This window comes from Talpa occidentalis, unplaced genomic scaffold (assembly GCF_014898055.3).
Source record: "Talpa occidentalis isolate TD23 unplaced genomic scaffold, MPIMG_talOcc4v2.1 talOcc4.4, whole genome shotgun sequence".
NCBI lineage: Eukaryota > Metazoa > Chordata > Mammalia > Eulipotyphla > Talpidae > Talpa > Talpa occidentalis.
In genome coordinates, this window is record NW_023604295.1 from 44,259,268 (window position 1) to 44,285,434 (window position 26,167).

Here is a 26,167-nt window from a genome sequence, read left to right on the forward strand (position 1 = left end):
AATCAGGGACACAAACTGAGCCCAGAGTTCTGTCGGGCTGCATTCCTCTACCTTGCCCCTGAGGAAGTGGCCCAGTTACTTACAAGGAGCATAGAACATGACCAAGGTGTGTTTCTTCTTCTTCAGGGTCTCCCGGAAGTTGTCTCCTGCCAGATGCAACACGCTGGTCTGCTGCTCTTCCCAGGTGGGCTCAGGGGGTGGAGGGGCCTCAGGGCTGCAGGGAGCAGGGGTGAGGGGAGAGAGCCATAAGAAGAGGTTAGTGAATGAGCAAGCACCCCCTCCTCCTCACACACACACACTTGGGGGAGCACACATGAAGAAATCTCTGCATTCTATCTAAAAGTCCATTGTAAAACCTCAGTTTAAACACAAACAAATCTGTGCTATAGCAAAGATACTCTGATTCCCTCTGAGGCAACTTTAAAAAGCCATTTGTGAAGGTGTGGAAGACCTGAGCCCATTTCAGGGCAGGGCAATCTTTTTAGGTGTGGGTTGTTAGCTCCTTTCCATGGGCATCTAAGCAACTCTGCTCCCCCAGCCGCCTACCTTTTCTGGGACCTCAAAGGGCCCTCCCTTATCATTTGCTCCTGAGCCTTTGTTCAGGTACAGAGAGCACGGGCCAGGGAGTGAGATGGATCTGGATTCAAATCCAGACAACTTAGCAGACATGTAATCTTAGGTAAGTTACTAACCCTGGAGCTTCCAGTTTTCCTTCTGTTGAATGAGGACAATAATACCTACTTCCCTGCAGCCTAACGGAGAGCAGAGATGGTTTATGTGAAGCATGCGTTCTGTCAAGACTGATTGTTTCTGAAAGCCTATATGCTCTAATAAATGACAGCCATTCAATAAGCTTTTATAACTTTCCAGTCTCTTCCTGTCCAGTGGCTCCTTCCACTCTGCCTCACACAAGTAGAGTCCAGAGGTTTTCAAAAACCTTTGCTGCCCCCTTCCCCTGCCCCCATCTATAATCACATTTCTCTCATCCTTTTCTGAGAATTGTTCTTGGGGAGTTGTGTGTACCTAGTGCCCCGACATCCTCTCCTGAATTATCCATCCCTGCACCCAGCACAGGGCAGCATGAATCACCCTGCGTGGTTCCCACCTCTCCCCTAGGCCCCCAGCCTTCCTGTATTCTTCCTTTTATCCTCCAGGCTCCCTGTCGTGAGCTCTGGCTCTGTGGTTGTCGGTGCCCGCCTGACCTTTCTGCTCTGTTTGGAGCCTGAATCCCACTTTCCCAGGCAGGCCTGCTGGCAGGCACAGCTCAGTTACCCACAGTGCAGCCACCTGTGAGCAAGCCTGGAAACACCATCAGCCTCTCCAGACGCCGTCTGCTCACCCTGCTTCTGGGAGACAAGTCTCAATGCTCCATCTCAGAGCCATCTGTCATTCACGTTCCGCCTGAAGGGTTCTTTGCGAACCCAAAAGAATGACTATTTGTCTCTAGGTAAGGCTCTTAACCAAAGTGAACCTAAGTTTCTTCATCAAGGAAATAGAATAAAATTTCTGGCCTCAGTAGATTCAGGAGGAAATGGGTCGCCAGATGCAAAAGCATTCTGCAAAGCTGGGCAGGTACTATCGCTTTGGTGGTGAGCTAATGGTTAAAGCTCCACATGAAAGCTGGCATGAATAATAAAAAGACTATCCTCTGAGTATTTTCACATCATCCACTGTGCTCAATAGCACATCATCCAATAAGCTCAATAGTCTGTTCTATCTATAATTCTCTAGGCAAGACTATGGAAAAGTACTTTTTCCATTTTGTGGACAGGAAACTGGGGCCTAGTGGGTCAATAAGTACATGGCTGGGGTCGGTCATGATCTTAGTGCGGATCTCTCAGACCCCCAAACCCATGCTCTCGCCCTCAGTGCTTTTCGGGGCTCAGAAGCAGCAAGCAGGCACAGAAAGGGCAGATATCTTGGTGCTCACTACTTGTGGCCAGGCCTCCCAAGCACATATCAGCCAAGATTAAGGTTCTAGATTTCCTAGCTCTCTATCCAAGGACGATGCCTAAACCTCTACCTGTTTCAGGCCCTCCCGATGAACCAGTCTAGTACCAGAGTGAGGCTGGACCAGCGGTGTGAATAGTAGTCTGCTTCGGACCCCACAAGACCTGGAGGAGTGGGTACCTTGTTCCTTTTGGAGGCAAATCATCATGCCTCCCTGTTCCCTACAACAAAGGCACAGCTACTCTTAGAATCCACCCTCAGCGATGTGCAGGACAAGGTGGGAGAGGCCAAGACCAGGACCTCACTAGCTTGATCTCCTTATGCCAGGGCCTCTCCTGAACCTATGGGTAACTTTGCTCCCATTCCAAAAACTGATGTTTCTCAAAACATGAAAGCTGAACATCCCCTTCACACATCTTGAATCAAAACATCCAGGACAACAGTCCCCGGATTTGCACTTCAAATAAGCACCCCAATACCGGATAATGCTTATATACATTAAAGTTTTAAGACCAATGTCTTAATAAAGTAACATGATCACATAGCATTGTTATTTTTCATGGTTCTCATGCTGCTTTGTGATGCCAAAGTCTTGGTTCTCACATGGGCATCACTATGCCATGTTCCAGGAACCAATGAAAAGGCTGAGATATGTTTTCTTTTACGCTCAATACTTGAATGAGGAAATTTCCTTGAATATTTGAGTTATGTATGAGTAAGCACATCTGCATGTGTGCCGAGGAGTGTGTGCAGGAGAAAGCTTATTCAACTGTGTCCTATTAACAATTTTCATCCCTTAAGTATGGTTTCCTCCATTTCCAGGGCATCTGTGTGATGGCACAGTCCCTTCACAGGAGGGGAAATGTTAGAAATACAGGTTCCAAAGTCCTTGGGTGAGTAGGGGGTCCGTAGAATAGAAATCATGAGGTCACTGGGGCCTATATTTGGAGATAGTCTTTAGAGAGGTAATTTAAATGGGCTCAAGTAGGGCATACCCTAGTCCAACATGTCTGGCATCCTTCTAAGAAGGGATTAGGGCACAGCAATTGAGGAAAGAGCCTGTAAGGATGCAGAGAAGATGCGCCAAGGAGGAGGACCTCAGAAGAAGCCAGTCCTGTTAACCTCTTATCTCAGACTTGCGGTCTCCTGAACTGTGAGAGAAGAAACTGCTGCTAAGCCACCCAGTCTATGCTACTTGTTGAGGCAGTCCTAGCAAAGCAATACCCAGGCTGAAGGGGCTCTTTGAAATTTTTATTCTCACACACTAACGACCACAGGCAGGATATTACCAAAGGCCCAGTCAACCACTAGCAAGCCTGGAATTAAATGAGTACAGCTCTAATGTGAAGAACTTCGTGTTTCTTACATTCCTTTAAAGGGGATGGAATAAAATACACACAGCAAAACCTAGGCCTCAGAGAGGGGGGGAAAGACTCACAGCTTATTGGAGCTGAAGAAACAGCACCGGGGAGGCTACCAGGGACCTGCTCGGGGAGGACCTGTGGTTAGCACAACAGAGATGGCTTCAGGTGCAGAAGTCAAATCTGTCTCGGCTCCCCTGGTCCTGAGTCGAAGTCAGTGCCCCCTAAGATTTACATCATCTCCTCCAGGCTGTCTCCAGGGGCTGACAGCCAGGAGTCAAGATGTGCTATGAAGAACAAACTTACTTTTGCATCCACTCAATAATCTTCTTCTTTGTTCTGAGCATGGGTGCTGCGTATTTCTCTCCATTCTTAAAGTACTTCAGTGTAGGAAACTCAGAGATGTGGAATCTTTCTGCCAGGGCCTTGTTGACAGTAGCATCGACAGCTGCAAGGACACCAGAGCTCTGGGATGGGGGAGAGGCCAACCATGCATGACAGCCTCAGACGCGGTGCTGGCAGACAGTAGAGCCCAGATGCCAGCCCCAACCCACTCAACCTGCCAGAATCACTGGGGTCACAGGCCCCAGGCTCATAAACCCCAGGGAATAATTGAACTTTGGCATATCCATCATTTCTCACTTGTGGGCTGAGATGGAAATGTTAAATCTGCGCTACCAACTAGGCTGGGTTGACCGAGCTGTTCCCAATAGCCAGGGTCTCAGAGCAAAGAAGAACCTTGGATGTTCACCCCAGAGCCATGGCCTATCTGAAGTTACCTGGTAGGGTATGGAGCCATAACCCCCTACTCTGTCTACACCCCTCCATCCTTAGTAGAGCCCCTCACGTCTGACTTAGGCATGTCTACTCAGGGACACAGAAGTACCACAGACCTCCAGGAAGCTTCTACAGGGCTTGCAGGGGGAAGCTGTAATGATTCACATCATTGGCTCTTTAGAAGATAAAGGTGGGAGAGGGGGAGGACAGGAAGCTTACGTCTGCTTCTCCGTGGAGGACTTCTGCTGCATTCTCAAACTCTGGCTTCATTTTCTTACAGTGTCCACACCCTGTGGGAAGAAATCAAGAGTGACTATTCCCAAGGCATATAGGCCTTAGTGATGTCCCCACCTCTGTACTGTGGCTTAGCCCTTTCCCCAGACATCAGGGGTACCTGAGAGAAAAGGAAAATGCACATCAGTTCAGAAAAAAGAAACCTTTTACCCAATCAACTGAAAGGTGGGTGAGGGAGGCCCAAGAGGCAAAAATGAAATAACTACTAACCTTAACTGGCAATACCTTATAGGACCCATATGCCACATACTGCTCTAAGCACTTAAAAATTTACCCTGCAAGCACTATTTACAATAGCTAAGCTTTGGAAACAACCCAAATGCCCAAAAATAGATGACTGGATCAAGAAGATGTGGTACATATACACCATGGACTATTACTCAGCATTCAAAAAAGATAAACACATGCAATTTGCAGCAACATGGATGGAACTGGAAGGGATCATGTTCAGCGAAATAAGCCAAAAAGAAAAAGAAAAATACCGGATGGTCTCACTCATAGCAGGAATTTAGAAAACCTAAATAAGGGACCAGGAAAGAGATTAACTATAAGAAAGAAAAAAATCAAAATCAACTAACAGCTATGAGCCAGAGACACACTATTGGGGGGCGAGCAGAGAAAGGAGGGATTGGGGTCAAAATAAGGGGGTTGCAATTGTATGGGGAATATAAAAATAAAATTTAAAAAATTACCCTGCAACATAGCAATTGACATTATTTCTACTTCACAAATGAGAAAACCAAGTGCCCAAGGTGACATACATAGCCACAGGTCAAAGAGCTGGGTTGGAAACCAAGTAACCTGGCTGGAGTGTGCTTCCCAGGGCCACACCACTGCCATACCTCCCTCTCTCCCAAGAGGCAAGAGGGGTAGCTACTTAATAGACACACAATAAATATTTACTGGTCAGCAATGAAAAGAACAGACCTAATTAAATAACTAGTAGACAACAGCTAGGGTGACAGGGATTGGAGATTTCTTGGAGGAGGCAAGTGGAAGGACATATGGAAGTGACAAGGGACAGAGCCTGATGAAGATGGCTGAGGCAGCCACAGAGGAAAGCAGACTCATTAAGCAGGGTGCAATTCCACTGCCAGAAACCAAGGAAGGCAAGGGACCCCAGATGTGTTCCTATTGGTTCATCTGGAACCAATGAGCTCCTGAACCCCCAACGGATGGCCCTCAGGCTGGATGGGGCAGCTGCCTGGCCTTACTGTCTCCATGAAAGAAGTTATTAAGCTACCCGCTCAAATACACTCTGCTCCCCCAGAGTCAGATATTTTAAAAAATCATAATGAAAGTAGTAAAACCTCCTTCCAGAACTATACACAGTGTCACATATGATTTTAGGGGTTCAGGGTCTGACTAGAATCCACATGGGGCCCCCATGAACTACAGAGATTTAAGGTCATCATGATATTGCAATATAAGAATATTACTTTCCAGAAGTGAACATTCAGCACTATCACAATTATTTGTCACTCCTAAACAATCAGATTAAAAAAGGCTCTTTTATTTTTAGTTCTTTGTTGAGAACTGAAATGTGTTTACCCCACAGAAACAATTTCATACACAGATTCTATGCAGATCCTCAAGAGTGACCATGAGGGGCCTCCCTGGTGGCACAGCTATTGCAGCCACTGCAGCGTGAGTTCAATCCCCAGCCAGGGAGAAGTAGAACTCTCCCATCTCGCCAGCTGTACCCCTCAGCAGTGTTTTTCAGTAGATCTGCCTGTTCCTCTTCCCACTCTGTCTCTGGTGAATCCTCTCATCTCTCCCTCTGCACCTCTGGCCTACACCCCGATTCTTATATACATAAATCAATCTTTAAAAAAAAAAGTGACCATGAAAGTCCACTTAACAGAATATACCTCAACAGAATATAGAACACCTCTGTTTCACTGAACCAGCCCCGAAGGAAAACATGCAGTTCACAAACCAGCTCAGGACACCCAATGGGCCTCTCCTTTCAGGCAGTGGTGGAACAGCAGCAAAACAATATCTTCCTCAGCTCAGGGCAGGACTCAGGGTCTCCCGGGTGCTGACACTGGAGAATTTAACAAAAGCACCTCCCCTTCTCTGGTACTGATGTGTATAAATTCCAAATTTTACATATAACTTCAGAGATCTGGACCTCCTGAACATAGCCCCAGGCAAACAAGACAAGGCTGGGGGAAAGTCTGACTCTAAAGCAGTCACTTTCCTGTGGGAGGAACAGTAGAATAACACACAGCGTTGTCCCCACAGGTGTCCAGGGTCTGGTGTCCATCCACACCAATCTACAGGTCAGGAGAAAATGGGATATCCTAGGGAAGATTCTACTGACTTAACATAAAACATACTGACTTAAATTTTTTTTTCTTTTTTGGTTCTCACTAAAACTTTGGGACTTATGGCAGGATGAAAAGGCTCTACAACTTAAAAGGACGCCCCCAGGCCTGCCTCCAGGCTGACAGTTCCCTGAGCCCTGCCACAGGTGACCACCCCCACTCTCCTCTCCAAGACTGATCTCCTCCAACTGGGGCAGAGTAAAGGGGTTCATCCTGCATTAAGGACTGCAAGAAAAGGAAGCTCAGAGACACTGCTGCTTCTAAGGAGCCCAGCACCCATGAGTTCAGTGTACCCTGCAGAGGAGGAAGTGAGTGGCCTGAATGAGGCTGACGTAGCATAGCAGTGCATATGGGAGGACACCTGGGCAGGTCTCAGGAGACCCAGGCTCCAAGTGTTTCTGTGGAAGATGGGAGAAGCAGGCAAAAGATGCTCCCCTGACCATCCTCACTCCTAAAGAGGATATGAATGGTGTTGTCAAGTCAGTGCCAGCAGGGCCCATGGCCAAGGAAGGCAGTTGCACTGGAGTGGGAGTAGGGGAAAGGAAGACCCAGAGAAGCCAGCCTTTGCCATTCAAAGCAAACCACTGTTTCTGTCTAAAATGTCCCAGTCAATGTGACAGGACCCCTGGAGAGGCGACAATTCACCTCCATCAGCCCTTTGATGCACTGCCCTGCTGGGATGGCAAATAGGCCCCATATTGCCTGCCAGCTTCTATCAGCGACAGGCCAGAGATGATTCCTAAGACTGCGCGGTGCTCACCAGGGAGAACTGTGGTCACTCCACGATGTCTGTCACAGCCCTGGGAGGGTAGCTGAGTATGTCAGGAAAACATCGTCATTTTTTAGCTTGTATTCACGGTTCTTTCCTGGACTTCCGGCCTCATCTCCCAGGTCTCGCCCAAATAAAAAGAATGCTTGTTCCCTGCAAAGGGCAGCCCCACAAGGCATACAAGACAGAGCTTTCCCTGAATTTCTTTTGTACCTCAGCACCACCCCATTTAATCACAGCCTCTGTCCTGATGGACGAGACCTCTCCATGGCTGAGTGACCGCTTGGCCACCGGCCCCTGCTTTGAATCTCCAGTTCATTCTAGCCCCACTGAATGACTCATTGCTCTTCTACCTACAAAATACTTCTTATTCATATATTTCGATGGCATTTAACTTGGTACTGCCTTGTGGCTGTCATATTGCTGCTTTCTGATATTTAGGAGAGAGTCAGGCATCTTGTCAAATCATAAATCAGATCAAATTCCCTTGGTAATTAAAAGCTTTCAACAGTTTCCCAGCAAGAGTAGATCAAAACTCAAACTCCTTATCAGCTGACCTTCTACCTTCCACAACTCTGCTCCCTCCCTCCAGTGAACTGTAGCCTGTGGTCCTTCTTCTCTCCTCCCATCACACCATGTTCATTTCAACCTCGGGGCCCTTACTACGAGGTAGCTGGGAACACCATCTTCCCCCTAGTTGTTGCATGGCTCACCCTTTCATATCTTTCAGGCTTTAACTCAAATTTCTCTTTTATAGAAAAAACCCTGACCATCTAATCCAAAGGAAACTCACCCCATCATTTACCCATAAATTTTCTCAATTATACTCAACTGCACTAAATTCTTTTTGGGCGAAGGATATGCCTTATACCTAAATAATTTCTGGTTTGACTAAACACCTCTATCAGCATAACTGGCAGTCAAGCCAAGTATCATGCACATGCCCCCTCCCCTCCATACCCCCTCTACGGCCCCCCTATCCCCCCCCCCCCCCATCTCTCCACCATTTATATAGTCTCCCTGCTCCTTACTAGGTCTGGGAAACATCTATGGAAACTATCTGTGGATATTATACCCTAAAGTTCTTCTAATATCATTCTGAGTTTTTCTTCCAGCATCAACTTCCTCTGCTCCCTGAACAAGATACTAAGGGTAAGGGATACACTTCTAGCAAGAGAATTTATGATAAAGACACTGGCCAGGTCAGAGGAAGAGAAAGATCTGGCTGAGCAAACACTCCCTTGCTGGCACTTGCCTGAACTGGGGAGCCAGGGGTGATAAATGGTGCCTGTCTGACCCCAGCCCCTGGGTCCTGGCTCTGGCCTTCAGGATGTCCTGGCTGCGTGGGCTGCAGGAGAGTCAGAGGAGGATTAGATGCCGGAGCAGGATTCCAACCCACTGTGTTTTAGTGTCCTGATTGTGATTTGATAGGCCATTAAGTTTTACTGCCAAACTTCCTTGTTGGGTTTTTATCATCTGTGTAAGTGTGCTTATGCTGATTTTCATGACCTGGCACAGTGGCTGCACATCAACTCCTCTGTATCACTCTTTTCTGGCTGTGGGAATGTTGGCCTCCTGTCAACCCCAAGCGTTCAGATTCCTCTGAATTCCATTAACCTCCATTATACTTAAGATTTTATTTGCCAGGAAGACTTCAGGATCCTGCAACCAGGATTTTCCAGGAGACTAGATTAATCTGGAAAGCTCCCTGGTACCTGGGATTGGGTTTTTCCTGTTTGCATTCCTACTGCCTTGCTTGGAACTTGGCTTGGGCATGCCAGGGAAGTAGTGGTTCCTACAGATAAGAACATCATGAAGGGTCCCCAGAGACCTCAAGGCTCTTTTGAGGTTTGGGCTGTATACACACCAAAGCTGGCTTGTAGAAACACTGGGGCACTCTCACACTGATGGTACTTCCATCCATCACACAGCCCTCTTCTTGTGCAAAGTGAAATTTTTTTTTTATTTCTTTATATTAGTGTAAAATGCAAATAACAAGCTTTTAAAATTTTTCATCCAGGCTTTTATCTAAGGAAATAATCTGACATCCGGACAAATATTTATGCATGAAAATGTTCTCTACAGGATGATTTGTAATAGAGAGATACAGTAAACAACTCAATCCTTCAACATTATTGTACTGGTTAAACAATTTATGGTGCCATTATACAATGGAATATTATGTGACCACAAAAAGCATGTACAAAAAAAGCATTTTTTATTTTTATTTTTTTAAAGATTTATTTATTTATTTATTTATTTATTTATTTATTTATACAAGCACTGGGTACAGTCAGAAGCGCGGGAGGGTGAGAGAATTCACCAGAGCCAGAGCGGGGAGCAGAACAGGCAGACTGACGAAATACACTGCTGAGGGGAGCAGCAGGTGCGGCAGGAGAGGTCTGTCACACCATGTGGGACCCTCGCCAGCGGCCGGGTATCGAACTGGCGCTGCAGAGGCTGCGGGCAGCTTTGCTGCCCAGCGCTCAACTGCTGTGCCACCGGGGAGGCCCCCCCTCCAAAAAAAAAACATTTTTTTAAAAATAAGGAAATACAAGATAACATTAAGAAAAATGTAGAGGGGGCCTCCCCTGGTGGTGCAGCAGTTGAGCACTGGTCTGCGAAGCTGCCTGCAGCCTCTGCAGCACTGATTCGATACCCGGCTGCCAGCGAGGGTCCCACATCGCGCGACAGACCTCTCCTGCTGCGCCCGCTGCTCCCCTCAGCAGTGTATTTCATTGGTCTGCCTGTTCTGTTCCCCGCTCTAGCTCTGGTGATTTCTCTCACCCTCCTGTGCTTCTGACTGTACCCAGTGCTTGTATAAATAAATAAATAAATAATTTAAAAAGAAAAAAGAAAAATGTAAAGGAAAATATGCATGGAAAAAGGATTTCAAGAAAAAGAATTAAATCCCCTTCTCCCACCCAGCACAACAAACAAATGAAAAAACTAGAGCAATTAAAGAGCAAGATGAAAAAACAAAAATATTCTAACAAAATAGAGGGCAATTTTATATCCTATGGGTGAATTTCCCAAGTAAGCCATGAATTCCAGAGGTCAGGGTGGGAAGGCCAGACTCACAGAAGGCTGGTGAGATACAGCCTTTAGGGCGACGTGGGTTTTAATCTTGGCTCTGCCTTTTTGGTTGTGCCTTTGGCAAGTTTCTTGATCTCTTGGCACCACCCTTTCCTACCCTGTGAAGTGGGGATAATCTTAACATCTATTTCACAGGATTTGTTGTGAAGATTAAGTGAGTTAATATACTGAAAGTGCTTAGAACAATGATCCAAAATAAATACTCAATAAATATTCATTATTTGACTACAAAAAATGTAATAAAACTTTTGCACAATGAAAGGTACCATAAAGAAAGCTAAAGCAAGCAATGGATATGAAGAGAAAACAAGGATAACAGATACAGATTAGTATTCATAATTATGGAGTTCTAGATGAAGAAAAAGACAAATCACCTAACAGAAAAATGGGCAAAAAGTAGGACTAGGTGGCACCGGAAGAAACAAGAAAGGTGGATTACCACACGAAAGCATGCTCAACTTCCTTGGAAGCCAGGGAGCTGCAGATGAAAGGCCTTTTCCTCCAGGTTAGCAGAAACAGGAAAAGTTGACAGTACCCAGGGCCGGTGAGGACACAGGCGCTCTCACAGCACCAGGTGTGATGAAACTCTCTGGACAAAAGCTGGCGGCATCCACTAAAGCCCAGGCACATATATCCTGTGACCCAGCCACTTCACTTTTTGGAATTAGTCATAAATATTGAGACATGGTCCCAAATACATGTTTACAAATGTTCATTGCATTATTTCAATAATGAAAGACTGGAGACAAATGTCAATCAAGAGGGAATGGTTTAGCATTTACAGTGTATCTAAATTATAAAATACTAATCAGAGGCTAAAAAAAATTGAGGCAGATTTATAGGCCAACATTTACATTACATGAAAATGAGTCCTAGGGCAAGTAAGGGATAATTAGGCAGCTTCAGGGGCAGTGCAGGGACTTCAGGAGAGTTAAGGAAGGTTCCAGAGATAAGGGCAACAAATTCCAAAAGGGGACTAATCAAACACACCAGGACTAAGAGCAAAGGACATCCTGGACAAGGACAATAAAAGGACTCTAAGATAAGGGGCGGGACACAGAGTCTTAGTTCTAAACACAGAGACATTTAGGCAGTGACTGAGACCACTGAGATCTAACCAATCACAAAGAGCGTGGTGGAGCTTTAGAATAATTAGGGAATGAAGGTGTATATTCCCTAAGGCACGATTCCATTCAGCTCCTTTGCCCTTTCCTGGCCTGGTTCCATTGGCCTGGGAGTCCCATTTTATTTCTGTTCCTTTTCTCATCAATAAACTTCTTTCTTTTTTTTTTTTTTTTTTTTTTTTATAGAGGCATGTTTTATTTATTTATTTATTTGTTTGTTCGTTTGTTTTTTTTTTTTGTTTGTACATGCACTGGGTACAGTCAGAAGCACGGGAGGGTGAGAGAATTCACCAGAGCCAGAGCGGGGAGCAGAGCAGGCAGAAGGACTGAAGTACACTGCTGAGGGGAGCAGCGGGCGGCAGGAGAGGTCTGCGCGCCATGTGGGACCCTCCTCCGGTGGCCGGGGAGCAGCCGGGGATCGAACCGGCGCCGCAGAGGCAGCGGGCAGCCTCGCAACCCAGCGCTCAACCGCTGCGCCACCGGGGAGGCCCTTCAATAAACTTCTTTCTCTAAACAAATCTGCCTCTTCGCTTGCTTGCCTGAGCATCAGCAAAGTTCCTGCTGCAGCTTCCTGAGACACCAACCCATGGTGGCCTAGTGGCTGGAACTCAGTGCTGCCCCTGCAGCCTGGGACCCGTTCCTGGCTGGAAGACTAGGCCTGAAAACCTGAAATTACGGTATCAAAAACATCTTCAAGACTTACTGGTTTAAGTAAAAAAAAAAAAGCAAATCACAGTAAAATGGATATGAAATGATCCTATTATATAAAAAACAAACACAAAAACCTTGCTGTTTAGGCAGAAGCACAGGAGAAGGATGTACCAACTGTTAGCAGTGTCAGCCCTAGGAAGGAGACCATTTACACCACATTCTTCTGTATCCTCCCCTGAACCTTATACTGAGAGCAACAAGAAGGTCGTCAATAAGATTCCTCAATTATTTGTGCAAATGGAAAATGAAAGTGATGACATGAAGTAATATTATGGCATGAGCAGAAATCTACACATCAGAAAGTCAATTTAGGTGTGTTTATTTAAAAAAATGAAAGTTAAAAATAAGAAAAAGAAACTAGCAGGCATAGTGCCTGAAAGTAAAAAGTGGTTGACTCTGGATAACGGGATTATAGGTTGTCTTTCCTTAATTATTTCTATTTCTCTGTACTTTCTAGATTTGCTACAAAGATTGCATATTATTTTGAGAAAAAGGCAGAAATAAAGTAAGAAGCAGGAAGTCGGAGTCTCATGGGAACCTGCTACCGAATCCAGAGACAGCCCGGGTCCTAGGAGGCAGGATGACCCAGCAGCCCCCAGCACATACCTGCTGGGGGCCAGTTGTGGTAAAGAAAACATCTCATCCCAGGCCTATTGCCAAGGAAGGGGGTGGGTGGAGGACAGCAGAGCTGCCTGTAGTCTGTAGCCCTGCAAAGGGGATTGCAAGGGGGTGCTCTCACCATAGGCATGGGAGAGACAAGCTCTCTTGCTCCTTTTATCACCCCCATGTGAGTATTTCTCACTCAGGTCATATTAGTATAGCATGTGTAGCATCCCCCTGCCTAGCGCAGGGCTGGAGTGATGTGGAGAGGGAGGAGCAGGTGGATGGATACTAATGTAACAAAACACAGTGATAAGAGCACATGACTGACAATGCACAGTCTGACGCTGCTCAGGATGCCACAGAAACCAAAGGCATGATGAATTAATGGCTATCAGTGTCCTGCTGTCACATCCTTTTCAGACACTATCCTCATTCTCTGTGGGATCTGGTGCTGCAGCCTCCCACATCCATGCCAGGCCCCACACCGAAGGGCAGATGGACAACAAAGGGGAAAGTGTGGAGGGGCGGCTCCCAAGGCTGTGGGGCCCAGGCCTTGTCCAGGTGTGTGAGACATCAGTGGACATGTCAGAGCTTACTGCTCACACATGAGGCAACCTACTTGTAAATCTCTGTCCCTCCTTCCCCAACTCCCTCATTGTGACCTGGGGCAGGACTGGGGCTAATGGAAGTGGAAGGTGTAACTGTCCTTATTTGTTACAATGAAGACTCAGGCATCAGATGTAGAGGCTGCTGAAGAATCTGTGTGGGGCTTCTGAAGAGCGCCAGCTGGGAGGGTGGTGGAAGGGAAGGAAGATGAAAAGGAGAGGGGAGAGGCTAAGAAGGGATGTAAGGAAAACTGGGAAAGAGAAAAAGGAAGCAGGAGGCCAATGGAGGTGTTTGATGACCTGCCACAACCAAGGCACCTGCCTTTCCTGTCATGAACCTGGGGGTGAGGCTCCCAGGTACCCCTTAAACGTTCCAGGCAGAGAAACGAGTCGGGACTTGCCTCTGGAGCCTACTGAGGCAGGAGACAAGAAGCACCTACCTGTGCAGGCCAGGAAGAAAGCTGACAACCTCCTCCTGGTCTTTCAAAGCATGACCAGGTAAGAAACTAAAAAGGAGCGCCTACTCCGTGCACAGAAATAACACCGCAAGGAAGATGGGGCTCTCCTTGGGAGTCAGAGTCAGGAATGCTAATTTTCATCTCTAAACTTTCCTATAAAAGCCCTCAGCAAAATATACATGAGTTCTTTTGTAATTAGCAAAAAAGCCATGAAAAATAATTTCAGCTTTTTAGTTTGAATCCCATGATTTCAGTCCATTGGGATCTTTTAACATCTTAAAGTAATTGTTCAATACTTTGGCTAGCTATCCCTTTTCCAATTCTAGATCTTAAAAATTTTAAGTATGCCTTGTTTTTTATAGTTTCAACAAAATTGCAAATACCACCCTCTAGACAGACCAGGCCAGACTCACAAGTCATAAAGCACAAGGGGAATGTGCCCCCACAGGTGGTCCCATCCTGCCAGGTTCCTCCTATCACAAGGAGGCAAAAAAAAAAAAGTCACACCAATTCAACAATCTAGTGATCCCATCCCAAGAAACAAACCAAGCCTCTCTGGCAATCCTTAGTAGAAGCCATGGTCGCCTACGTTGACAGATCTCAACTTGCTTTTCTAAGCCTGCAAAATGGTCTATTTCTGAACCATTCTTGGTCTGGGACTGACACCTGTACAACAGATAGATGGCGTTGTTTCCAGAAAAAACCTTTTCTGAATTTGGTATACCAGGGACAACACTGCCAGTCTCTGGTCTTTTGACATTTGTCAGGTTCCTCAAACACCACAGAAGTGGTTTCCTGATCACTGTGGGGCTCTGGAGAACCCGGGCCTGAGACACAGCCCTCTGCTCTTAGCTCACCCCGCCTGAGCCCCGGATTCCCTCATATTGTGTTTGTCCACCCTTTCCCAGGCCAATGCTCCTAGACAAAGAAGAGCTGTGTGAGAGATTTCTTGCTGCAGAGCCATTCCCATCTAACGGGGACTCTAACAGGCATTCGTTTCACCTCCCGCTTTGCCCTGATTATTCTTACTCTGCCAGTCCAGCAGAAATAAACCCATACGGCACACACATGCAGACCTCCCACTAGAGAATGCAATGTCCCTAACAGGCAGATACCCACCAATAGAATCCTTGGATATCTCTACTCACCAAGTTTGAAATCAGGGCCCCCACAATGGGGCTCTACACAGAGCAGGGTGGCGCTCATAATATTTACTGGTAACAATGACTGATGGGGAAAACAAATGGTCTATTTCTAAACCAATCTCTCCTTGGTCTGGGACTGACACCTGCACAACAGATAGATAGAAACCAGATGCCATCTGGTTTCTAGTTCCCATCCCCTAATTTAGCTCTAGAACTCATTTTCCCATTCAGTAAGCCTTACTCTACACCCCATAAGTGACTTGACTCAGTAATGAGTGAGACCACTGAGGTTCATAAGGTCAGAAAGCAGAGAAAGGAGGGTCCCTATGGCTCAGCCCTTGGGCCCCAGGTCCCGCAAGCATCAATTATTACAATGTACAGCTCACCACAAAAAAGAACACAGATTAAAAAAAAAATGTCTAGTTTGCAACGAGAGTTCTCAGAAAGGGCAGAAAGGGCTTAACAATTATTAAACAACCCTATCTATCTGGTACTTATTGTTTTTGGATAAATTCCAGGCTTCATCAAAGGGGACATATACTCTTGCCTTCATGCTGTGATGCACAAGCCACAGACCACTGCTCAAACCTCTGCGCTTTCCTGGGGGCTGGGCAGGCTCCAGGAAAGGATCAGCACACAGGGGTGAAGGAAGCTAGTGTCTGCCTTTACTGCAGAGAAAGAGATGCAGGCAGTGTGATTTCAGCTCTAGATTCAACGTAATAACTTCCTGCAAGACTTGCTTCAATCAGCAACTCTGAGGCTGGCCAGGAGAGCACATTCAGCTAGAGCACTGCAGTGCTGCCTGTCAGGTGATTTTTCAAGTACCTTCAAGCACAGGCAGGGACACTCTCCTGAGGCCCTATCATTGCTCTTACTCAGGAGAGTCTTCGAAACTTTCTGTTTTGGCCAGTTTTTGAGATTCAGAAGAAGAGCCAAAGGGAATACTTTTCCTTTGAATTCTCTTAAGAATTTGGTACTTATAAGAAAGGAGTCAGGGAAATCCCCCGCAGTGGTCTGCTTCTGAACATTTCCCGACTCCCAGAACCAGTCCCCTGTCACTGGAGGGGAGGCCAAAGGCAGGCAGACAGAGGTCGGCAGTACTGAACTCACAGAATAGTGAACTATTTGTACCATTTCTCTGAGCAACAGTCTCCTTATCTGTAAAATGGGGCTAATCATATTCATTTTTCAGCACTGTGGGGAAGATGAAAGGAGATGACCTTGCAGGAAGCCACTTTGTCACCATAGGGTGATAAGCAGCTGTTAGCATAAGCTTCCCTATGGCTAAGGCAGCTGACAATGTGTTCTCATCACTGACTGTGCCTCTGTGTGCTGGACTAACTATCCTCATGCACTTGATCCTAGCTGTTATTTCTTGTGTATTTTACTCTTCCACAATCTCTTACCTGTCATTACTGGACCAAAGAGCTGGGCAGGAAGTTATGAGAGAATCAAGCCCCCCTACAGGTCCCTCTCTCCACCCATTGGGAAGGGATGGTGTACTCTTACTGAGAGCTGCTCCCAAGAACTCTGGGGTTGTCACCTCCTTGTTTTCACACCATCCTTACTCACCTTTCCAGGAGCAGCCTTCTCCCTCTTGGAATGGGGAGGACGCTAGTCATAAAAAGTCCTGAGCTACGGGCTTTCCAGCCATTACTGCAAACACTAATTTACAGCATTTGTACATTGTCCTTCCTTATCCACTGCAGTCTCCAGGCTGTGATGGATACCAGGGAAAACAGCGAAGGCATATGAGGTGCCAGGGGCCTGAAGTTCCAGCCCCGGCTTCCCTGTGCCTTCTCAGCTGCCGGCCCTCTTGAGGCTCCCTCTTGAGGCTCCTCACTTGTAAGATGAGGGTGATTACTATTATAGTAATTGCTAAGGGCCCTATAAGTCCTAATTTCTTCAATTTTGGGAAAGCCATTTGCATTTCCTAATTCATGCTGACTTGGAGGACACTCATGTCCACCAGGTTATCTGAGGACACAAGGCCTGGTTAGGACTTCTGTGCTGTTCAGATGGTAATGCAGAGTGGCTGTGTGCACAGTGAGGAGGGGACCTGGCCTGGCACCAGTGCATCCCTGGCATAGAGGAGGTGCCCAACAAGGAAGTGCTTGTGGACTCACGTTCCAGAGGAGCGTGCCTCCTAGACTGAGGGAGGAGAGAATGTGGTGGGGAAGGGCACGGTTCCACTCACATGGGGCGTGGAACATGACGAGGACAGAGGAGTGTTCCTTCACAAACTGGTCAAAGTCTTCATCGGTCAGGTGATAAACGGAGCCGCCCTCATCTGCCCAGGGAGTCTCGGGGACCTGGGGCTGTGGCGGCTGCGGACTGGAAGACCAAAAACAGGCAGAGCTCAGAGCAAGCCCCGGGGCCTAAGCAGCCCTTACAAATCCAGCCCCCGGACACAAAATCCCCAGTGGCTCCTGCTCCAAGAGCTTCTCAGAAACCCTCACCACCGCCCCACCTCCCACCCCCAGAGAAGGGGTAGGTGGCATGGCCCTGCCCCCTCCACCGTCCCCTCAAAACCCCAGAAGTGCTTAGCTGATATCCTATTATAAATAGTGGCTTTTAGCTGTAACTCTCCAGGCAGCTCAAGAAACCTCACTTCCTCCCAGGAATCGGGGGGTTTGTTAGCGTCTCAAGCTCTTTCAAATTTTCGGCAAACTGGCAAGAATAAATAGCAACAGCCAAGAATGACCTTTGGAAAAGCTCAGTTGTGTTTAGCATTGCCCCACAGGGCAGGGAGAGGGAGAGGGAGTAATAGAGAGGTGGGGGTATGCACGTGGGGATGAGGCGGAAAGGGTGTCTGAGCAATAACAAAACTTGAGGGGAGGGGCTGGGGGCTGGAGAGGGGGGGTGTCACATGGGAGGTGCAGAGGATAATGGTCGCAGTGAGGACGACTGGAGCCAAGGGAAAGGATGGTGTCTACACCACTTTACTAGTCCTTCTGGGAGACCAGGGACAACTTTTTCTAGCTCTCCCAGAGGCAGAGTGCTGCAGCACAGAGTTGAGCTTGGAGGTCAATTTAAATCTCAACTCTACTACCCAAACCTGCAAAACCTCAGGATGCTGCCTAGCCTCCCTGGAGCCTGCTTCCACCGGGGATTCCTAGGTACTGATAGCTATGTTGTTGACTATTATGAGGGGGCAGGATCACAAGTGCCTGCTCTTGCTCCAAAGATGAGGACAAGACTGCTTGTGACATACACTGCCTGTGGCTTTAACTGCCACAAGCACCTTTGCTAAAGCACCTTAACTGCTTTGAAAAAAATCCTTTTGGGGACTTCCCCTGGTGGCGCAGTGGTTGAGCACTGGGCTGCGAAACTGCCCACAGCCTCTGCAGCGCCGATTCGATCCCCGGCCCTGGCAAGGGTCCCACATGGTGCGCAGACCTCTCCTGCTGCACCCGCTGCTCCCCTCAGCAATGTATTTCAGTCAGTCTGCCTGTTCTGCTCTGGTGAATTCTCTCACCCTCCCGCACTTCTGACTGTGCCCAGTGCTTGTATAAATAAATAAATCAATCTTTAAAAAAAAAAATCCTTTTGGATGACAATGTGAAAGGACAACCATTGTTTCCTGTCCTTGAGAACCTACTACAGAAAAAGGTAGAATTTTCAGCAGCCAGAGCTGAGGTTTCATGAAAGCCATGTGGCCAACACAATGGAGTCTGCCACCCCTCCCCCAGGCAGGACCTGGCTTGGACATCACCCTCAGCAGTCTCTGTGGCTTCTGAGTGACCCTGCTGGCAGCCTCAGACACCCTGGTTCCAAGTAATGGGAAGAGGCAGAGAAAGGGCAAACCACTCTCATCCCACATACATCTAACATCAGACAGGGCTGGTGGTAAAATCAAGTTTTGGAATGAGTCACCAGCCAACACCATGAAACCCAGGTTCCTATAATTGGATTCAAAACACCTACCCTCAACACACAACCAAGTCCACTTCAGGGAATTTATTTTACAATACACCTGGCACACATCAAAATTACGTGCATTTGAAGATATTCACTATAGATAATTTGTCATACCCAAGACTGGTAACAACCCAGAGTTTGTTGATAGGAGCTGGCTAGGTATACTGCAGCCCATCCATACTACAGAGGGCTGAGCACAGTGAAGAAGAACAAGGAATGTCCCCACAACCAATGTGGACACACTGCTGGATATAAGCAATAGTCCATAATGTGCTAACTTTCACATAGGAAAATATAAAAAAATTTATTCACATTTGCTTGTATCTGAATAAAGAAACTAAGCAAAGTTGTTACCTCCAGGAGGGTGGGAGGGAGAAAAGGATGGAGAATACAGATAGAAGCAAACCTTTTCAGTGTCTGATTTTCAAGTATCTTTAATTTTTTTTAATTATGTGAATAAAATGTACTGAAGAATTAAATTAATTTTTTAAAATCCAGTAAGAACACACACACACAGAATGGAGAAACTGTGACTCAGCAGTGGCAGAACCATATCAAAGCACCTGAGAAACTTCTAGTTAAATATGGAAGAGAACATACTCCAAAACTACTAAAATAATACAGGAGAGAAGAAAAAGAGTATGAATCCACAAGAGCAAAAAGAACAGAAAAGAAGACACAGTGAAGATGGAAAAAGAGGTCAGTGTAATATTAGAAGCAAAACAGGACAGACCTGAAGACCGGGCACCAGCAGGGGCAGGGCCTGAGAACCACTCTGATCTAAAAGACAAAGGCTCCAACCTGGAAACACCAGCATCTTGAAGCTGGGCTGGGGCCTGGGCTGAAAACCAGAGGCACAGTGATGGGATAGCAGCAGGGCTTTGTGTCTCTCTCGCTGGCTGCCAGGCCACCACCCTCTCTGACATAGGAGACAATAGGAAGTTCACTTTCTCTAGGAGGGGCTGTGGAGCTGGCATGGGGATAACAGGCTTTACTGGAAAGAGGGGGACTGAATAGAAATCTGAGGCACAAATACTACTACTGAATTATGCTTTTTGTTGTTTGTCTCTCTGTAGACTAAGGCTCCCTCTTATCTCTGCGCCTTCTGCACCTAATACACAGCAGATACCCAATAAATACTTTTTGTATAAATGACGAAATGAAAGCAGAATGGTTGAAGGAATTAGAGGAGTTCCAGACATGGGGACCATGCTAGCTATCTTTAAATATTTCAGAATACACTGGGAGGAGAAATTAAGTTTTATTTTCCATGTCCCTAAAGAGGAGAACACCAACAAGTAGAACCATCAAAGAAAGAAACCTCTGCTCAATAGAAGTTAAGAATGTTCTATCTGTACCAGAGAGAGGGAAAGAGTCAAACCGTGAGTCAGAAGTCCCAGGTTTGAATCCTGTATCCTCCACTTAACCAGCTTTAGGGGCTTTTAGACACTCAAATTGACTGAAACATCTACAGGACAGTATATTTATAGGCCTTTCTTTATCTACCACTCAGGTACATTTAGACAGATGATGGATGTGAGATATTTTGTAAATTTATAAAGCACTACCCAAATGTTCCTATATATCATCCATAACCTAAATCTTAAGAATTATTCAAATATGAGTGGGTGACCTCACAATGAGTCAAGGCCATGTCCTCTCTGAGGTCTTTAAGTGGGACTTGAGGAAACCCCATATACTCCGGAGGAAATGCAAACACCAACAGGGAACTGCTAGGGCAGACATGCTGACTCATATCCCTTTCCAACCCTGCCCTCTACTTCAGGGCTCTCCAGAACTGGGAAGTGGGCACAAATTCCTCATCCAAGGTAGGTACATATGCCACAGATGCAACCAGAAGCATGATGAGTTAGGAAAGCTTTGCTTTTGCTTTCAGCTCACTTCTAGTTGGTGTAAAAACACACAGGTGGGAATGAGTAGCTAGGCCAAAATGGATCGCCACATATGTATACTCTACCTGCCAACCCCAAGGCAGTGGCATGAAATCTACAGCGAGGGAAGGAGAAATGCAGGCTTAAGGGGCACATCCACCATGGTCAAGACATCTGCCCCAGAGGCCTGGGACACTACAACACCAGAGTCTCCTGTCCTGCCCCACACCGTGCCCAGTCACCAGCCGCTTGTCAAGAGAGTGGGATCCAGGTTCTTCCCTCCAGGGCTTCTGAAGGCCATCCAGAGGATTACCAAGGCTGGATCCACCCTCAACCTTTCCACACTAGCCACACACAAACAGTGAGCAGACAACAGAGAGGCCCAGGGGAAAAGTCGAGGGAGGCAAAAGCTGAGATCACTGCTACCCTCCCCTCCACCCCAGATTTGGGGGAAAACTGGTAAAGACTTAACACACCTGGCACAGGGGAAAAAAAAAAAACCCACATGCAGAGCTGGATGTTTGTAGGGAGGAAAATCTGGATGGAAAGTCACCAAAATATCACCAAACCTTATCTTTGGCTAGTGAAGAAAGCTTTTCTTTTTGTTTAACTACATTTTAAAGTGCTGTTGTTTTTATTTATTTATTTTTTATTTATTTATTTTTTGTGTGGGACCCTCACCAGCGGCCGGGGAACGAACCGGCGCTGCAGAGGCTGCGGGCAGCCTCGCCACCCAGCGCTCAACCGCTGCGCCACCAGGGGAGGCCCTAAAGTGTTGTTGTTTTTAAATATAACAACACATCTCACTTGAACAGGCTTAAAATGAGAAGAGAGTTTTAAAAAATAAAACCAATTGGCAGCACAGGGACATCAACATCAGGAGCTCTTACTGAGGTGTGAGATGAGGGGACTTACTGGGGATCCTGTGGAGGCTGCCTTCCTGTGCGCTGAGCTGGAAGAGTGGGTCATGTCTTCCAAGAAGTTGCCCCCAATGTGTTCTCTGGAGGCCAGGGATGGGGGCAGCTCAGGGAGACCCAGATGGTCCCTCCCTTTACCTGTAATGATCCCCTCCCGCAACCCTCACAGTCCCCTAGTTAACCAGAAGCTGTTAACAAGGTTTCCTTCCCACATGAGGTGAGGAAAGGGAGAAGGGCAGACGAGGGGTGCTGGGAGGCACCAGCCCAGGACAGAGGTGGGGAGGCAGCCCTGGGTTCAGGCAGGTGGATAAGGCAGAGCGGAGCTGGTGCAGGAGCTGGGTGAGGAATGGAGTGGCGGACTCCAGTGGGAGATAACAAGCCATCTCAAACTCCACGGATGTGCTCCCCTGGTCTAAGGTTATCAAGCAATTGCAAACACTTTTCAAAAAAAACCAACCTCATCTTTCCAACAAGATATGAGGGTGTTTTGAAATCAGGAAAGGTTAGAGAAGGGGGAGGGAAGCAGACAGATTTTATGCTCTGGTGACAAATGAGATTGCTATTTGCTGAAGCCTTCTCCCAAAGCAGAGTGAGATATGTCTGGCTGGAGAAGAAGATATGCTTATTATCAAATGAAAAAGGAAACAAGAAAGCGAAAGTCCAGGTTAAGACAATGAATGCATGATAATGGGGAGCTGCCTTCCCAAGCAGGGGCTGGAAATGAGGGAAGACATGGGGACAGAGATGTGAAATGCTCCCAAGAAATGAAAGATGCTATGCACACATGGTGCTGTCATCGGGTTCTCTCTCCCGGGTATCTGGGAACCAACAGAACAGACTGAGAATTTTAAACATTTCTGGGTTTGTTTGGGTTTTTGTTTTTTTTTTTTTTTGGGTACAAAATTCATCTCCTTTCTCATTCTGAAAACACACATTTTCAACATCCATCTCTTTAGATAACTAGTTCTTTACTCTGTGCTCCTCAGATAATGATGTCAGTAAATATCCATTGTGCTGGAAACTGGAGGAAGAAGAAGGGACTCTGACAAGAACTTAGGGGAGTAGAACTGCATCATGTGAGGCCACTGCCCAGGGTCAACTATGGCCCTGCTTCAGGCCAACTGTAGGAGCCTGGACAAGCCACTTCATCACTGTGCTTGTCTACCTCATTCGTTAGATAAGGGTAATCACGTTACCTTCCCTCAGAGCTATGCTGAGGATCACAAGAGAATCTGCCAAAGTGCTCAGAACGGTGTCAGTCGCAAAACAGCCCAAAATATGTTAGCTATTATTATTCCAAGAACCATACACAAATAACCACATTCTGACAGTGACTGGTAAGTGACAAACTCACAACAAGCAAAGCACAAATCGAGCAAGTGAGTGCTCAGCAGGAATGGCCAGGGCTGGGGGACAGTCTCCACATCCAACATTGCAGTTAGGTCTGCTCAACCCACCAAAGTCACAGCCTAGACTGGTGGGGGGATCCCAGGTGAGGGAGTGGTAGCAATGGGATAGGGCTTGGGTCATGAGGCCCTCATACATTACAAAGCATCACAAGGCACCCTGAAGCAGCCTCTGTGAGGTGTGCGTGGTGAATGGTAAAGTGCCCTGCAAATCTCAGGCACTAGAATTTCTTGGTAGTTTCACAGCACCTAATATAGTGTCATGTTTAAAATAAGTACTCAATTGACAATTCTATTTTCAGAGACCTGTAGTGGAACTACTCTTAAGCCTGACATCCTGGGTAAGATATATCTTTGTCCATCAGATAGACAATGAGGAGGAAAAGACTATTTGAAATGCAGGAAGATTTCAGAAAGCCCCTGACTGTTAGTGAGAACTGATGGGCAGAGGTGGCCCTTCCCCTACTCTGGCATGGGGGAGAGGGTGTAGGAGAAAGGCCTTCCACCTAACATGCCAGACAGGGTCTGTTCACCAAATGCAGCCTAAACTCAGATGCTCCCACCCTGAACTGGACTTGACACAGAAATAGCTGTGCTGGCAGCACAACAAGCCCCAATCCCCAGCCAGACCCCTGTGACCCAGAGACCATCCCAGGGCGCCAGGTGCCTCCCCCTCTGGACCATGTTCCCAAGGCAAAGGTCCCACTTACTTCTTCAGCCACTCCACAATGTCCTCGGCTGTGGACCCATAGTTATCATATTGGAACAGAAACCGTCCTTTCCTGCGAAATGTGGAGAGAAAAAGTGGGCTCAGTCAGGGATGCAAATGCCATCCAGGAGGCAGAAGGGAAGCAGGGGACTTACTCGAAATAGCAGATGGTGGGGTAGCCACGCACGTTGTATTCCTCCTTGATGTTTTCAAATTCTGAGGGGTAGATGTTCATCCCGGCGAGCACCTGGGAAGGGAGAACAGATCTGTGCACCTACACCTCATCTACACGCTGCCGGTGCAGCCCCTGGCAGGCTGAGTCACTGGGACTGACAACCCAGAGCTCCTAAGAGGCAGGCGTCTGGGCCCAGAGCGGCCCTCCACTCGTGTTCCCTCTTACCAGCCCTGCGTGAAGAACAATCCCAGAACAAAAGCAAAGTTCTCAGAGCTGAAAAAGAAACCTGACCTTGCTACCAAGTTCAAACCAGACCTAGAATGAGACCAGTGCCAACAAGGTATATTATGCCTTTGCTCTGCTCATATCAACCCATGTTCTGCTTGTGCCCTGCTTCTGCCACTCCACAATGTTCTTCCAGGATGGCTTCTTCATGGCCTTAGTCTGCCCACCATCGTGTATGACATTCTCAGATCTCACAGCTCACATGTGGCCAAGGAAAATGTGGGACCTCGTGACAATCCACTGACCTCATTCTCCTCCCTCTAGACCTCACCAGGCTGCACCAACTCTTTCCGGTTTGTGACCATCATCTATAGCCTACCCAGTGAGCTTGCTTGATTCAGAAGACAGCTTCCATTTAGGAGTTAGGTGACCTTGAGCAAGTCATGTATTCTGAGAGGGTCCTTGCTTGTAGGGTGTGGGTAATGAGACTATCACAGAGCTCTTAGGAGGACTAAAGGAGATGAACCACATCATCTTGCAAAACTGATGCTTAATAACTGTCAAATTTTCCATTTCCTACACAATTTTCTTTTCTTTTCTCTTTTTTTTTTTGGATTGGTGAGTTTTTTTTTAATAATTTTTTTTTAAATTTTTTGTATCATTGTTCATTTTTAAACAATATTCGCTTTCCCACTCAGGTTCTTACCCAATTTTCCTGGCGATGCCTAAGTCCCCTCCACCCCTAAAGGCATCTAAACATGTCTTTCCAGCTGTTTTATGAATCTAGCTTCAATGCCTGGCACAGAGCAGGTAAACAATAAACACTTACTAAACACTGATTTTTTTCCTCCAGCCCATTTGGGAATGCTTCAGGGAATACAGAGAGAATAAGCCTGAAGTAGAATGTACAAGAAGCTCTGAAACTCTCTAAAATCCACTCTATTTATTTCCCCAGACCAATTCAGCAGCCTGTTCTAGTAATATTTGTCTGCTTTTAAGTTCTTTTTTTTAACATCTAATTGATCTCCTAGTGTCAGTATTGTCACCCCAAAATTAATCTTCCACATCTTCCTCCTTCATGACGTCACCTCCCTGAACAAAACCTCTCAGTTGTATTAAATATGAACTGAAGTCTAACTCCACACTCAAAGACCTATCTCACATTTGACTTTATTTTTCGCAAAACCCTTAATTGTACACTTGTTAGTGTCTAGGTTTTTATTCTCCTAGCAATGAGATAATTTGCGATTTCTGCAAGGGAGGAAGCTGGCCTATTTGCTATCTAAGGCACCTTGCAGACAGATAATACACCACACAGGTATGGAGCCTGGGCACAGGGGTTAGAAACTGGATTACAAACTGACTCCCTACTAAGGAGATGCATTCTCCCGGAACAAGTCACAGATGCCTCTGTTTTTGGTTTCATCTGCAGTTGTGCCATGTGGTTGCTAGGAAGTTTTAATGAAGGAATACAAAGTCTCTATAACACTCAAAATATGGTAGCCGTTTTTATCAATGGGAAGAGACTGTAATACTGCTCATAGCTCCTGACACGTGCCGTGCTTTGAGGGCCTGAGTGCCCTCTGATTCTTGCTCAGGAGGCCCAGTCCTCACTTCTTGGCTACCACCAAAGTCTCATCCATCCTTTAAGGAAAAGAAAATCATGCCTCACTGAGCTGCCTTTTCAAACCACTTTGGC

At 46.7% G+C, this 26,167-nt stretch overlaps 1 protein-coding gene across 1 annotated transcript in view; it reads right to left on the reverse strand.

Moving 5' to 3' along the window:
* PDIA5 (protein disulfide isomerase family A member 5) overlaps nucleotides 1-26,167 on the reverse strand; it is an 87,542-nt gene that overhangs the window by 9,653 nt on the left and 51,722 nt on the right. The window contains exons 9-14 of the mRNA XM_054700512.1: nucleotides 24,224-24,315; nucleotides 24,070-24,141; nucleotides 17,421-17,557; nucleotides 4,308-4,378; nucleotides 3,618-3,778; nucleotides 84-214 (exon numbers count right to left, since the gene is read on the reverse strand). Of these exons, the coding sequence (XP_054556487.1) occupies nucleotides 84-214; nucleotides 3,618-3,778; nucleotides 4,308-4,378; nucleotides 17,421-17,557; nucleotides 24,070-24,141; nucleotides 24,224-24,315 (664 nt within the window). The remainder of the gene's footprint in view (nucleotides 1-83; nucleotides 215-3,617; nucleotides 3,779-4,307; nucleotides 4,379-17,420; nucleotides 17,558-24,069; nucleotides 24,142-24,223; nucleotides 24,316-26,167) is intronic.